This window comes from Salvia hispanica, chromosome 2 (genome assembly GCF_029641045.1).
Source record: "Salvia hispanica isolate PSC_SH4W2 chromosome 2, Shi_PSC_v1, whole genome shotgun sequence".
Taxonomy (NCBI): domain Eukaryota; kingdom Viridiplantae; phylum Streptophyta; class Magnoliopsida; order Lamiales; family Lamiaceae; genus Salvia; species Salvia hispanica.
The window spans coordinates 16,378,024-16,393,970 of NC_142693.1; the positions used below are offsets into that span (position 1 = coordinate 16,378,024).

Here is a 15,947-nt window from a genome sequence, read left to right on the forward strand (position 1 = left end):
AGCAGAGTTAGCAACTTAAATAGTTAGCAATATAACGCACCCTATAAAGTAAGAGAGTATATAAAGTAGGAGAGTGAAATTAGAACTACAAATAACTTATAACAGTATATTTTAAGGACACAAAACTTGAATCGCAATTACTAGTGTTTGAATTTTTTTTTAAATAATCAAAATTTAGGACGCAAAAGAAAGTATCCCTAAGTTGAGGACAAAGTATCTTAATCTTTTTGTTTTTTTAAGAAACTTCTATTTATATCCTTAATCTTAGTTAAGACACCAACAATAAGAATTCATGATGAAGTGTTGGTGATATAATTTGACGTACAAATTAACATCCTTAATAACATTAAAAAATATCTTTAGCCGTCCTTTTGTTGTAGTGAGATAAAATGAGACAACTGAAAAAAATATGATCAGAAGGTAATGAGGGAGAGAGAGAGAGGGAGTACATATATATAAACATGGTAATTATTTGGTTAAACTAGCTAGATAAATAAATTGTGGGAGGTATAAATTATGTTAGTGCATGCAAAGAGGATTTGTGAACGTGTGAATAATGAAATTAGTGTAAATATAAAGGTGGGAAAATGTCGTTGAATGGGAAACCTTATTCCACGTTTAATTGATCAAAATCAGCATTACTGTCAATTATTTCTTTTTCTCAGTCAAAACTATCATCTTCTGTCACTTTCATTTTATTATTACTACTATTTTGTATGAATGCAATATGTCCACATTATTCACTAATTTGCTCGTGGAGCCATCCGAGTCAAAACAAGAATGAATGACTTAAATTCCTTAATTTTCCATTACTCTCGAAAATCTAATTAATGTGTAGTACATTGCAACTATATAAATGTCTGAAAAAAGGGGTATGTGTTTTGTTCCTTTCTGGTCAAGAGAATTGAAATTGTGTTTAGTGTCGCTTGTATATGTATTAAAAAGTGAAATCTCATGTTAAAAGGGGGGAGAAGTCTTCAGTCATCACATTGATCGCCGATTAAGTTATTATAATATTTAATTTAATATTTTAATAATAGTAATAATATGGTATATGTTGTAGATTTAACAAGTGTGGCATGCGATATTATTTACTATTAAAGAGGTGTGGGTTAATACAACAAAAACATAAACAATTACTCCCTCTCCGTCCCTGAAATTTTGTCATATTTTTCCATTTCCGTCAGTCCCACAAAATTTGTCGCATTTCACTTTTTACCATTTTTTGTAGTAGACCCCACATTTCACTCACATTTTATTATAAAACTAATACTTTAAAATGAGGAATAACATCCTACCAACTTTTCCAATCCACTTTACATTACATTTTTTAAAACTCGTGCTCGGTCAAAGTGTGACAAAATTTAAGGGACGGAAGGAGTATAATTTTGCTTTTATATCAAAAATATTTTTTAACCACTAAATCTAATCCAGCTTTTTAAATTCGAATCCTATGATTGTGCGTTTAAAGTTTAATTACAATCGTATATTATGAGTATTGTTTTGATATGTAGAATGGAAAAGAAAATGAAAATGAGTTATATTATCCAGTTAATGACAGTCCCTATGGCACGTGAGGGAAGCATGAAAATAGGAACGCAAACTCCGTGGACTTATATACTACGTTAAGTTCATTTATTTATTTCTACTTAAATTACGCCACCCTACCTGCTCTCTATCACCTTATACTATTTCACTAAATCATTTCTTTCCCATTCTTTTAAGGATAATAGCCGAAAAAATCATGAAGTTTGGACACGTTTAGGTATTTCCCGTGAACTTTAAAATAGTGAATTATATCACAAATTTATGCGAGTTGTATAATTTTCCCAACCCGACCCTGAGTTTTTCCGGTAAAATTGGTCTAATGTGGCTCATGTGAAAACACTACATATTTTTAATGAATTTAATGGGTAATTAGAGTATTAGTCATCCTTTGAAATTAAAATGGATTTAGCAAATCAAGAAAATAATAGTAGTGGTGCCGTCGCCTTCACGAACACTTGAAAGATAATGAACAATGAATGTAACTAATAAATTGCATGTGAATCAGTGCATTGATTGGGAGATTCCATAATTAAGTTTCACGGGATGAGTGAAACTCCAGGTAATGAGAAACTTCTATTCTTCAACCAAACAATATACTAATACCAACTTACACATTTTTTCACACCCTCAATTTCAAATATAATACTAGTACTAATACACATGCATGGATCATTTCATTTCCCCCTACACCTTTTTTTTAATAATCTGGATATGATTTCTATGTGGGCATGTATTACTGGCATAACTAGAAATGCAATTAAGGTTCCCCATTTTGAAAGATTGCAAGAGGTTTGAATTGTTTACTTGGGGCCTTTGGTTGTCATGTTCATACTTGATTGAGCTTCGTTTTACTTTTTGGATCCCTATTCAGGGGCTCAAAGCGCCAGTTCGGTCCGCTGTCTGCTGGTTCCAACGGGGATATGTGTAAGACATTCTTATGGTGTTCGTAGAGAGTCCGTCTGTGGCCAATGCTTACGAAAGTGATCCCTGAAGCTTCAATTAGCTGATACAGATGTGCCTGTAGACACAAGTTGTGTACATAAGATAACAGCTATACACACGGCTGATGTCCCGGTTAATTCTAAATCTAGACCAGTTAGAACAAAAACAATCATATCATGTTGTATTAAGATGACACTGGTACCACTTCCAGCTAATAAACAGCAGTCTCAAACACAAAATAACTGCACTCTTAAGGAAGGGGAACATGAAAAGTACTTGACTATCAATGCATGTAACTTATGATTTAAGACTCTTAAACAATAACAAAGTACATACATATGCAGCAAGAACTTAATGTGCTTGGGAAATGGGAATTAAGCAGAAATAATTTGCATAAGTGATTGCTTATAGAGATGGACCTCCCCTACAACACATAGTAATCCCTTAATTAGTTTAAGAGTTATGATCATTATGTTTTTTGCGTGATGCATAGATAATTAAAATGGAGTAATATGACATGTATATTCTTTTGGTTAATAAGACCTCAACATAAAGGAAAGAGTTCATAGTTTATGAATTAGATTGTTGAAGTTGAATGAATTTTATTTAATTTGAAATATATCATACATCCGTTTTATAAACTAGTAACTTATTAATTTAATCAGTCAATAAATATATATATATCTATATTAGTTGATGGATTTTGAGCATTCCTGTGATTATGAATTTAATGGAGATTGTTCTATAGTGAACCACATAATGTTTGAACAGGAGTATAACAAAATGACCACAATCCTCGTAACATTTCAAATGGGACTAGCATTAGAGGGAACCCAGCAAGTATGAATTTAGAAATATTAATTACATCTGAAGGAGACCAAAGAAGAAAACTGTTATGTACCTCATTGGCTTCATCGAGAGCACTAGTCGATTCATCCAATAAAACCAAATTTGGCTTTGAAAGCAACAAGCGAGCATATGCTAGGCGTTGCTGCTCACCAATGGAGAGAACACTAGACCACTCATATGTACTGTCCAGACTAAATCGTGATAATATATAGCTAAGTCGAACATCTTCAAGAACTTGAATTAGATCATCAGTTGAAGGCATCTCTGCCCTAGCATCCATATTTCCTGATTCATGCAATCCTTCTCTAGTTAAATACTCACAAAGCTCTTTTCATGGATGCATTCAACACTGGTCAATATCTGCTACTGTCCACACAAAATTATGAACATACATTATTTGGATAAGGTTTTTAAGTTTTTTTTTTTCTAAATGCAACAGGAAATTCCGCCTGGTAAAGAGCTAATATGATTGGACCAGTTTTAGGTAGCACTAATTCCATTTCATGGTTAGATCCATAATATTGGAAGCTAGAGATATCAGGCCACATGCTTATGTTGAAACAAGAAACTAAATTATTAATAAGAAATTTCGTCATGCTTAGCTTAGCCAACAAGCCCTTAATGTATTCACCTGAGACATTTTATACAAGCAATTATCACGGAGTGGTAGCACAAAAAAAAATTGTACCATTTGAATTAGCACTGTCTGAATTGGGTGTTGTGGTATCACTCCAGGTAGGATAAAGCAACTGTTGACGAAGTGTTCCCAACACCATATATGGCTTCTGAGGAAGGAAAAATACACCTCTTGCATTTCTCTTTTCAAGTATATTCCACTCAGGCTTCATCTTATCCACTACAGTTATTTCAGAAGAAGCAACATTTATAGGAAGGCACGGTGAAGAATCCTTCGCATTTCTGTCATAGAATTTTATTGTTCCCTTCCCTAAGCTCCACAGTCCAGCAATAGCTTTTAGTAGCGAAGTTTTACCACTTCCACTAGGCCCTGTAATCTGTTATTAGTGCAGTAATCAGACCATCCACTCATTCTACACATCTTAAGACCGCAGCTAACAATGAAAGTAAAAAATAATTACCAGAAGATGTTCTTTCTCAAAGATCTCCAGAGACAAGTCCCTAATAAGAGTAGCTTTACTTGGAGTCAAAAGAGTCACATTCTCAAGCATTAGTAACTCCCGACCTCTTCCAGGGGGCATAGATGCATTAGATGCACAAGAATCATTTATATTGCAAAACTCGCGAACAATTTCTTCAGTAGGGTCAGCCACGGTTATAGTCTCACTCTTACTTAAAAGATCATCAAATTCACCTGAAATGTGAATTTTTTTTAAGAAATTAGCATAAATTCACAGGCATAAATGCCAGCAGCAGTTGACAAGAACACCAAATAATGGTTTTCCAATATGCTGAAGAGGAGATCCCAATTTAGCACTACCAAATTCTAAACATGCATGGGTTTGATGATTGGAGTTCAATTACTCATGGTACTTATATGATGGTATGTTATTTCAGTTGCAATTGATGTTATAAGGCATTATTTTATGTGGCAAAAAGAATATGTACCTAGTCGATCTATGACAGCAGAAAAGGCACTGATAGCCTGAAATTGGTAAATAATAAGTGAAACATCTCCAAGTATGTGATTGAAAGCAGACACAGACTGATTTATGACTCCAAATTCAATTTTTCCAGAAAAGTACATAGGTGCAACAACTGCTGCTGGAAGAATCTGGATCAGGTACCGGTAACCACTAGTGAAGAAGTCCAGATTTCTGGAAGATAACAATAATTTCTGTAAATTTAAAAAGGTGAAAATTAAAAAACTTGTAGAATCGTAACCAATTATGACATGCTCCAAAGATGGGAAAGAAATCAAATCAATGTTGTTTTAAACTTTTAATGGTCAGCGTGACAGTGCATTAGCAATAGTGCAATACTAATAGGATATTTTCATTCTGGTGTTCTTTCTGCTTTCAGCATGCATCCATTTGCTTCTTTCCTACTCTCTGAAGAACCAGACAAACATTAGCCAGTTGACACAGCAATTTGTCTTATGTAGTGAGTTTCAATAATATAAAAACTTAAACACTTGAATTCAGAGGTCAACGCAGGGAATGATCCAAGGTGCAATGGTATATCAATATGGCTGCATTTGCATATTCAGGATTATCTGTTTATTTGGTTTTCTATAGAAGACTATGCTAGAGTCAAAGTCACAGATTTTGATGAAGCAGTCTTTCCCTAACCCTTGAGTAGAAAATTAATAGGACTACAACAAACAAAGAACCCACATTGCAACTCATTAGAAGGAAGAAGGAAGAAGAATCTATAGGTGTAATAGCCCAAAAGGACACAGAATGACAGAATTTCAAAGTTTATGTTTAGAGGAATTAATTGAAAACTTTCCATACACTTTGATTTTCAAATGCACTGCTAAATCGCTTCAGCAGTAATAGGATCTCGTTTTCCTCGCCACCATAAAAGGCAATGGACTCAGCATTTTCTCTAACCCGGACAAGTCCATATCTGAAATCTGCTTCTTTCTTCTCTTGCAGGAAGTTCAGAGTGACCAAGTCCTAAGGAAAGACAGTTCTTATTGTTACGAAGAAAATTAAAGCACTGAAACTAAAAGGGCATAGGAATTATAAGGATGCAAGCTCAACAAATCAGTTCTAATAACTACTTGTGATTGCAGAGGAAAAATGAGAAAGTTACCCTCCCAAGGTACATACTGATAGCTGTTCCACCAAGCGAGTATGCAAGGAGTACAGCAAAAAGCGGTGGATAAATGCTGTACAAAATATTACTGAAAGATATCAAGTCCACGATAGCATTGAACAGCATCAAGGAAAATGCAAGAGCTGTCCCGGTGAAAGCACTCAAATCGTCAACAATCCGCTGGTCAGGATTATCAATTATTGACTGAGATTGTATTTTATAGAACATCTGATTCTTCATATACCGATCCATATAAAAACTTGTCATCCAAGATCTCCATCTCAAAGAAAGAGTATCCTTCGCATAATCTCTCAAAACAAAAACCTGAAACAGTAGCAAATTTAATAGGGATAACACAAACTGAACAGAATTCCAACACCGTGACCATTATACATGGAGAGGGGATAACAGAACTTAGGAAGCACTCCTGACTCAAAAATACAGACTCATAATTTGATAAAGAGCTGGAAGCAATCACTAGAGAAACACACTGTCTTGCTTGTAGATAAATGGTAAAGTGCGTGAATTTGAATTCAAGTACATAAATGGTTCAACCATTCTCATAGTGGTAAGATGAATGCACATTATCATTTTAGTAGTCTAGGTTCACCCAGCAGTTGCTCAATTGCCTTCTACACTGCAATCATATAATCAAATACAAGCAAAAAAAATATGCATGGACAATTCACCTACATCTCTTGGCAATAACTCAGAATATTGTACTCGATGTGAAATACTATGTATGTTGACACTTCCAAATAAGATAGAAAAGACTTAAGAATGATCAATACCTAAAAAAAAGGGGGATTGTGCTCACCGGAATTCCACCAGCAAATGCCGCCAGGTAGTACACTAACTGCTTGGTGAACCGTTCCTGATCCTTGTCTTCCACAAATCGAAAAGTGTCACTCTCATCAACAAATCAAACAACAACAATTAGATAAAAAAAGAAAAAATCATACCGGCGAGGGCGTTAAAGAAGTCGCGGCCGAGGAAATTGAAGCCGACGCTTATCGCAGAAGTTCCTAAGGTGAGAGCAAAAACGGTGGCGAGCCGCCACCTGGCCGCGGCTCTATCGTCAGAGAACCAATACGGCGCAGCCACTCTCCAAAACCTTTGAGCTAAATTCTGCACATCTGGAGGCTTCCTCTGGAGATCGATTGTAACACAAACAGTTCAATTTTCACTCAAACTAATGCGAACAATAATAGTAGTGGTAAGTATCTAACGCAACCTCATTGGATTGCTGCGGCGGAACCGAAGACGAACTCGCGACGGAAACTGAAAACGACGTGCGGTTACGCTTTTTCCTTCTCGAATAGACGAGCATTGAAGCGTTAGGCATTAGTGCGAAATGGTGTGTTTCAATTGGTAGCCATGGCAGCCGCTTCTAAGTGCTGCTTTCACCGTGGAAATTTTGCACCAGCAGGTAGGTCGGGAAGTGAAGTCCGATCATTTTTCCGACGCATCCCAGTTTTGTTACCGATGTTAATCTGGCCAACTCTGTTTGTCGGGTTATGCGATTATTATTGGCCATCAGTTTTTTAACTTTTTGGATTATAAATTATTTGTTTTTAATTTTAAACTCTCAATTTTTGGACTTACTGATCACACTTCAGGAATTTCACTACTCCTATAATTTTTTAACTAATAGTATTAAAAATTTTAATCTTTCATAAATGTGTATACAAATAAATACTATTATATGCCATGCCAACTTAATCTAAGGGTGACAATTTTTGACACGACAAGAATCTGCACGAAATTCTAAAATTTTGGGTTTGGGTCGAGCCTTATTGGATCCGTGTCCTTATCAGGTTGACCCGTTAAACCCGATAATTTCGGGTTGGATGCGGATAACTCATTAAGAAATAATATTATTATTTTTATTATTATTTACAAAAATATAATTTATTTTAATTTTTTAATTTATTATAAATCAAGTTTAAATTGTAGTATAAAACAGATTTTAATCGTGTAAATTAGGTTAAAAATAAGGTTTAATCATGTAATATCAGGTTCGTGTCATTATCGTGTCATGTCAACCCAAATTATATCGTGTTATTAACAGGTTCGTGTCGAATGCAGGTCGTGTTCGGGTTTAAAGGTAGCATGTTGGGTTCGTGTTAGGATTTATAGTTTTCTTAACAGATCGAGTTCGGATTAGACCTTACTGGGTTGAGTCGATATCAGATTGACCCAATAACAGCCCAATCTACACGATGTGCCAACCCTAGCTTAATCTAATATTCGTAGTATATTCTTTATCCCAAATTTCGTTTTGAAATGTTTTAAGGTAAATGAACCATTTCTTTTAAAGGCGAAAATCAATTTTATGTTTCAAAAGGAAACGTCTTAATTAATTTGGAGAGAGGGTCTTACTCATGTTACATCTACCAGAATACAAAAACGTTGGAAAATAGTTTGATCAAACATTCAAACGAGCCTATAATCAATTAAGAGGCAGATATTAGAGGCCAATAAACAAGCTTCTGATTAATCAAATGCTTGAAGAACATCAAGTTGATACAATAGCCTAATACTACAATTCTTTAGGGAAAAAGAGGGTAGATAAGTGGACTATGACTACTGATTTACACATCTCCATTTTGTTTGCCTTCACCAACTGCAGAAGCTGTTGCCATGGCCGCCGCCATCACCTCTCCAGGAGGCGGGTGGTCAAACTTGCACGTTGCCCCGTACTTGCATGCTCCAGTCTTCATGTAATATGGGCAGTTGATAGCACCCTGCATACTTGTTTCTTTCACAATTAATATAAAGAAAACATAACTAGTTAACAACTGGAGAGGTGGAGTTAAAATTAAGTTTCCTAGTGTTGCAAAAGGAATCAATGAACCTAAACAAACTAGAAGGTTGAACCATTTGAGATTAGCGCTTGGCAAATTGCCTAAAGTGTCTTAATTATGACTCTTTCCCCCATAAAAGAAGGGGAACTAACCAGTATTTTCATAGTAATATGAAGTGGAACCAAGGTCTTTATGTCAAAATATACCTCTCTTCTTGGCAGGCCAGCAAGAGTTAGTTTCACATTTTGCTGTGGAGACCCTGTTGCTGATGCAGTGGGTGCTGACCGATCGATGGGATGGTGAAACTTGCAGTTATTCCCATACTTGCATGTCCCATTTTTCATGTAATACTTGAACAGAAAGAACAACATTAATAAAACATTGCGAAAAAGAGTGCAATATAACTTCACAGTAACAAATGCTTGGCAAGGGTAAACTATATGCATTCAAATTATAATAATGTAAATTTCATAAAAGTAAAAATACAGTTTAAAAGCTATTGGTGCAATTCATCAAGAACATCCTACAGACTTGCAAGTGACAAATTTTGAAGTCTGATTATGTAAAGTAGGTACTTCATAATTAAGTAAAGGAAAAATAGAGCACCAAGGTTCATCACCAAAGTCAAGTAAATAAGTAATGGAAATAAAAACATACATCACATTCCTGTTGTCCAGGTCGTTGAGGGAAAATAGTTGCAGTCAAACCAACCTGCAACCAGCAAAATTAAGGAATACTATGATATCAGTTCCAAGTTGATAGACTATCAACTTATTGCCAGTATCAAGTTTCGATAAAACATCATTTCCTTAACCAATAATATAAGAAAGACATAAATAATAAAGAGGTATCTAAGACAACATTTAAGGGAAATTGTGACAATATGTATGAGTTCCTTATGCAAATTCTGTTACTACAGTTGGGCCAAGTTTTGACGAGCTCAGGATTGAACTGCTAGTAAACCAAGCTTGAGTTAAGTAAGGAAAGCTCTAGCTCCTAAATGACACTTAGTAATAGTAGGGTCCACATAATATACCAACTCACCACACATGTAAAGTGGGGCCCTTACTCCACTCACACATCACCAACCATTTTATTAAAACTCATGTCATCCACAATTGACAATTTTTTTGTGGACAGAGGGAGTATCAAGTTCAATGCCAGTGTATAATCTTCTATAAGTTCTCCGCTAGCTTATAAGTTATAAGGAGTTGACAAACAAGCTCGTGAGCCGAGTACTACAAAGATTGATATTTGTTCATGAGCCTACAGTTTTTGTGTCAAAGTCTTAGTAGTTCACAGTTGTCTCAGCTTGCTTACACCCCGAGATGCAATACATAATCATAAATTTCCACATATGTTATGCACCTGAAAATCAGCATGATGTACAAAACTTGAACTTTACCATAGTTTGAGAGAGCCTTGGATCAAAATTTGGCAACAGAGATGCTGCCGGAGAAGCAACGCCAAGACCGTAACGAGCTGAGGGTGAGGTAAGAAGAGAAGAAGTAGTAGCAGCTTGTGGATTGATCACTGCATATCATCACTCGTAAATAAAATGTAATTAAGCCGAAAAAGGTGGCATAATATAGATATATCTTCGTACCATATCTGTCCGGATGGTTGTAGCGGCATGTGGTTCCGTACTTGCAGCTGATTGAGTGGAATGGAATATATTAGTATGTTGCCATTCTTGAAATGTAATTATGTACACTAACTAAAGCTACATTACAAACCGATTAATGACATATTTTAGTAATTACGAATTGACCTGCCAGTTCTCAAATAGAATGGGCAATCTTCTTCACCCTGTCAAATGAAACATAAAAGGACGCCGAAGGGGTTTAAACAGTCACCAAGAAAGAGTAAACGTGTATCAGCCTCAAGCTTTCAAGTTTTAATAGCTTTTGGGAAATCGTTGGAAATCCAAAATTTTCTTGATGACATTCTCCTTATTAGTCAAATGAACAACAAACATCTGTGAGACACACCCTTCATAACACATTCGCCACCCCCTAACCCAGCCTAATTCAAAAGGCAAAAGAAAAAATAAACAGCCAAGTACATATTGCAAAACAGAGAGAGAGAGTTGAGAATGTAGGTAAAGGTGTCAATAAAAGGATGCTTCTGTGTTCATTTTCTTCATTTCATTGTGGACCAGGAAATGGACGGCTACATGAGATATGAGATGATACATTACGCATAATAAGCCGAAGTACACCAGAAACTATGACAACTACATAAAGCATTTCATTTATTAAACAAAACAATTTGAAACAATGAGGGATTTTATTTCAGCAAATGACAAGCAAAATATTTTTTTTCAAAGAAAATTTAAAGAAGAAATATAGAACATTTCAAAAGAAGTCAATTGAAAAATCCATACAGGTCTGATTGGAAGGCCCTTGGAGTTGTGCAACAGAGCAGGGGCAAAAGATGTTTGCACTGCCTTGTTCTCTCCAAGTATGTTCTTCTGCAGCCCATTAATATTCTCCTCCACAATTGATTGAATCAGGACTGCATTGGGGTGGTGAAATTTGCAGGTTGAACCAAATTTACATTTTCCAGTCTTCACAAAAAACTGCTTAAATTACAGAGAATTAGGTTTCTCTACAAATTCAAGAAAAAAATAACACTCTCAACGCAATGTATCTTACGGAACATGTAGGCTCTGACGGTCTCTCAGGTAAGACAGAGACGCCACCTTCCTCAGGAGCACCCTGAAACTGAATCGACGGGAAAACAGTTGGAAATTTTGACAGCATAAATATAACAGACTATTCCAGGATGACTTACAGCAGGCTGGATGCTATCTTTAGGGTGGTTGAATTTGCACCTAATACCAAACTTACATTTTTGGGTCTTCAAGAAGAACTGAAACATTTTTAACAGATAAATATAAATTCAGTTAGAAAATCATAGCTGCAGAAGGGAAAAATTATTTCCAATCCAGCTTACAGGACAATCTATTTCGCCAGGTCTCTTGGGAAGGGCTTCACTAGACACCAATGGGATCTGTATTGCAAATGAAAGATCGTATGAAATATTTTATTATGAAAAAATCATGGCAAGTAACATTTCCAGTCGCCTTATGTAGAGAAACAAAAGAATAATTACTTCTTCAAAGTTCAAATAAAGGGTAGCGGTAGGCAATAGCATATACTCATTTTGATCTAAACTCCTTCTGAGTACATACAGCATAGAACTTTAATTCACTTGCAATAATTTTGTGTAAACTCTGGAGCTTTGCTTGTTAAAAATGAAACCAGAGTGGTGGGAGTGACATTTAAGAGTAACTCTCAAACATTCCAGTGCATGCATTGTCTAGAGAACTTAACATAGCGTGGCATGAAATAGTACATGAATACCAATATTGATATGCGTTCTCCAGAGAAACTATAATCTTTCAGCAATACCCTCATCTAGTTTCCCAGTGGGATGCAATCTCAGTGCACATCAATGATACACTGATAAAGCATTCAGTAACATTACTACATGACAAATACTTTCACCTTCCATCTTAGAAGCATTAGAGGAATAATAAAATTAGGATTTACTACATTTTAGTAAGCAGCTACACATACTACAGCCTAGTGAAACTGTGAAATTAGTGAACATAAAGGAGCAAAGGATATAACTATACAGTACAGCAGCTAAAGTTCCACTTTTTTCTGGGAAGCTACCACCTTAAAGAAAGATAGAAAAAAATGGGGAACAGAGCTAGGTTATTAGGTACTGGCCACTCAACACCCAATGTGGTACTAGGCCGCATCATTCAATTGTGAATTGCCCAAATGAATAAGCATAATAAAGCCCTCACAAGGGATGATCGGTATAAGATAATGATGCGATTGAAATCATGCTGCCAATGAGCTAACTGAAGGTTTAATCAGGAAGGGAGCAATATACCCAGGTTTGACTGTTAACAAGGTAGGCATTCTAAATTATTAATAGCATAACCATTGGCAACTACATTATCTACAAAGTAGAAGGTGAAATATAACGTTTCCCATCAGATAAGTGTGATCACAACATTATACAAAACCATAACCATATAATGATAATATAGATGCAGTATAATCGATTTTTGCACTATTTAAGAAATACAACCTCCGTCCCTTAAAAATAGAAACAATTTCCATTTTGGGCCGTCCCTTAAAAATAGAAACTTTTGACCCTTTTTATTTTAGGATGTGGACCCCACAATCCACTAACACTTCTTCCACTACTTTTTCTTTTCCTCTCTCATACTTTACCAATTGTGCATTACAACTCGTGTGGTGTCATTTCAAAAGTTTCTATTTTTCGAGGACAGAGGTAGTAGAACATAATAAACAGTACAGTAACAAATATAAAAATGTGATATCAGTACTCATATGATGAAAAATACGATTGTTATCAGACATCAGCAACGTTACTTAAAGTATAGGGTATATAGTCAAGGACACAACAACACCAGATCAACTGATGTATTATATATAAGAAGTAGGATTTGATAATAATTGATTGCTACTCATAATAAAACAAAATAATTATATGACAACCACATTAGCCAACTTGAACTCTGGGATATGATATAAGTAGAAAATAATCAAAGTAATTAAACTATGAAGTATTACTAAATAGTAGAATAGCAAAAAGGATCACCTCTTTCCAATCAGGGATTCCCCCTTCTGGGACCCAAACAGGATGGTCAAACTTGCAGCTCTCTCCAAATTTACAGGTTCTTGTTTGCATATAAAAGGCACAGTCCTTCTCACCGGGCCTCTGGGGGTATATGGGAAAATGGCCCGTACTCTCATATCTAGTGCGCTTGGCTAAAGGGTTCGATGAATACCAAGCATCAGTTTGCCCAATCTTGTTATACGCACCCAAAAGAGTCTGGTGATAGAGTGCTAGATGAATAGTAGACAAGTATTACAAGAAAACCAGTAATATAAGTTATTACATAAATAGAATATTTTCTTATATATTTTGTAAGAAATCACGGAAAAATTGTATTAACTGCTAAATATTGTTAATATCAGACCCGAATGCCTTCAGATTATTCATAAATTAGTATTGGTTCTGTAAGTCAATTACTAGTCAATAGTGTCACCATATCGCTGATGATGGCACGTATAATGAATAGTGCACTAGATAAAGTGAATAAAACTTTATGAAACATGGCAAATATACCAGATAATGACACGGTTATAAAAAATCCTTCCTATACAAAGTTCTATGATGAAGGATAAATGCTTCTTCAAAAGAATTACTTTCTTCGCACAAGCACCCTCAAATATTCTAGTTATTGTATCCTTTCTAATAAAAGTTTTTCAGACGCACACATTCTCAATTTCTCATCTCAACAAAGGACTTACATGTAAACCACTCAACGAATGGACAAAATATACTAATATCATTAGCTGTACAATGCATCTATAATCGCTTCAAACTTGAGATAAGCAAGAAAAGTTTCAATGCATACTGATTACTAATTAAAAAGTAATTCCACAGCAGCAATTGCAGACACAGCCAATCTGCCACCTCCTATTTAGGAGAAAAGTTCGGCTGATGATACGGTACTCTATATTCTCTTAGTTGCTTCAGAGAACCCGTGAATATCATAATCTATAGTAACACACATATAGCGCTCAGCATTGTAATGAATTTAGCTCAATCCCATACACTACCAAGATAATTGGCACAACAATTAGCGGAAACTAGGCCACTTCAACCAAATAAATGAAGGAATTAGCCAATTAGGTAAAAAAAATAACACGAGGAAGAGCGAAGATAACTTACATTCAGCTGAAGTGCGCTTCACACCAGCATAAAGTGGGTCGGTGGGGACACCTGCAGCAGCCAAATCGACACCAGGTGGTCTGTATGAGTTCAAGGAGGTGGTGGAGGGGAGGGCGGGGATTCTAGAGTAGCTCTCGGGGTTGTAGAGCAGCGAAGAGGAGGAGAGGGAGGAAGAAGAGGAGAGCTGGTCAGCCGCCAAGTACCTAGAAGAAATGGCGAGCAATGAGGCGTCGGCGGCAGATCGGGAGTTTCCGGCGCCACCGCCGTAAGCGGTGGAGGTATAGCCGTAGAGGTGGTTCGACATGACGATGGAAGTGTTACTGATTTAGTGAAGCCCTAAGCGGTAAGTGAAACAAATACAAATACAAATACAAATACAAATACAAATACAAATACTCCATGGCTCAATTCTTAAAAATATAGTACTACTAGTATATTTTTATTATTAAACAAAATTAGTATAAGTCCTAATTTTACATAGTGTTAACAGTAGAATATTGGGTCCATTTACTAAATTTAGTAAATGCGAAACAGTATATTTTTGAACTTACAAATAACAAAAAATGGAAGTTTGTATAGTTGTATTGATTAAAAAAATACAACAATATAAGTGCTTAGTATTGTCTCTATGCATTAGTGTTTCTCATATGTCTGCATGGAAAACAATGCATATATGCTTTTAAATTTAGGTATTATGGAAACAAAAATGTGCCAAAGTTGAAAATATGAATGCACTTATGCACACTCGTAGTCGTATAGTTTAACCAACATTTCATAGTACATCATTTAAAGTAAATATCTTCAACTAAATTGTTTAGTTATTATGGTAGTGTTTATCATATTGATATAATGATTTTGTGGAATGCACATAATTCGCTCTATATTGATTTCATAGCACAATAGCATCTATATACTTCACCTGTTTCCAAAAATTTTGTCTATTGTACCTCTTGGTCATCATAAAAATTGTACTCCCTCCGTCCACGAAAATTCGTCCCGGTTTGACCAGGCACAGGTTTTAAAAAATGTAATGGAAAGTGAGTTAAAAAAGTTAGTGGATTGTGGGTGGGTCCTACTTTTATATATTAGTTTTATAATAAAATGTGAGTAGGAATGAGTTAGTGGAATATGAGATCCACTACCAAAAATGGTAAAAGTGAAATTGGACAAATTTTGGAGGATGGACGAAAATGGAAAAATAGGACAAATTTTGGTGGACGGAGGGAGTATATATTTATTCTTTTTATATGTATACTGATTCTTTTCATCTAGATT

General features: G+C 35.5%; 2 protein-coding genes across 5 annotated transcripts; both read right to left on the reverse strand.

Moving 5' to 3' along the window:
* Nucleotides 1-2,011: 2,011 nt before the first annotated feature.
* Nucleotides 2,012-7,592, reverse strand: LOC125206188 (ABC transporter D family member 2, chloroplastic-like). 3 transcript variants are annotated; one of them, XM_048105477.2, is made up of 10 exons: nucleotides 7,313-7,591; nucleotides 7,041-7,227; nucleotides 6,896-6,963; nucleotides 6,076-6,402; nucleotides 5,772-5,936; nucleotides 4,924-5,152; nucleotides 4,437-4,669; nucleotides 4,028-4,352; nucleotides 3,392-3,624; nucleotides 2,012-2,566 (listed from the first exon to the last, which is right to left on the reverse strand). In XM_048105477.2, exons 1-10 carry the CDS (start codon nucleotides 7,421-7,423, stop codon nucleotides 2,375-2,377), a joined length of 2,070 nt encoding a protein of 689 aa, XP_047961434.1. In that variant the 5' UTR covers nucleotides 7,424-7,591; the 3' UTR covers nucleotides 2,012-2,374. The 3 variants fall into 3 exon arrangements, with proteins under 3 accessions (XP_047961434.1, XP_047961441.1, XP_088919584.1); XM_048105484.2 differs by lacking the exon at nucleotides 2,012-2,566 and having other exon boundaries at nucleotides 3,574-3,705; nucleotides 7,313-7,592; XM_089063458.1 differs by lacking the exons at nucleotides 2,012-2,566; nucleotides 3,392-3,624 and adding an exon at nucleotides 3,629-3,702 and having other exon boundaries at nucleotides 7,313-7,592.
* Nucleotides 7,593-8,548: 956 nt separating this feature from the next.
* LOC125202199 (zinc finger CCCH domain-containing protein 8-like) lies at nucleotides 8,549-15,024 on the reverse strand. Of its 2 annotated transcripts, none has more exons than XM_048100563.2 (12): nucleotides 14,673-15,024; nucleotides 13,533-13,702; nucleotides 11,844-11,900; nucleotides 11,682-11,759; nucleotides 11,543-11,611; nucleotides 11,272-11,466; nucleotides 10,657-10,694; nucleotides 10,492-10,538; nucleotides 10,291-10,418; nucleotides 9,543-9,596; nucleotides 9,092-9,235; nucleotides 8,549-8,825 (listed from the first exon to the last, which is right to left on the reverse strand). In XM_048100563.2, the coding sequence occupies exons 1-12, from the start codon at nucleotides 14,974-14,976 to the stop codon at nucleotides 8,673-8,675; spliced, it is 1,437 nt and encodes a 478-aa protein (XP_047956520.1). In that variant the 5' UTR covers nucleotides 14,977-15,024; the 3' UTR covers nucleotides 8,549-8,672. The 2 variants fall into 2 exon arrangements, with proteins under 2 accessions (XP_047956520.1, XP_047956519.1); XM_048100562.2 differs by having other exon boundaries at nucleotides 13,533-13,780.
* Nucleotides 15,025-15,947: the final 923 nt, after the last annotated feature.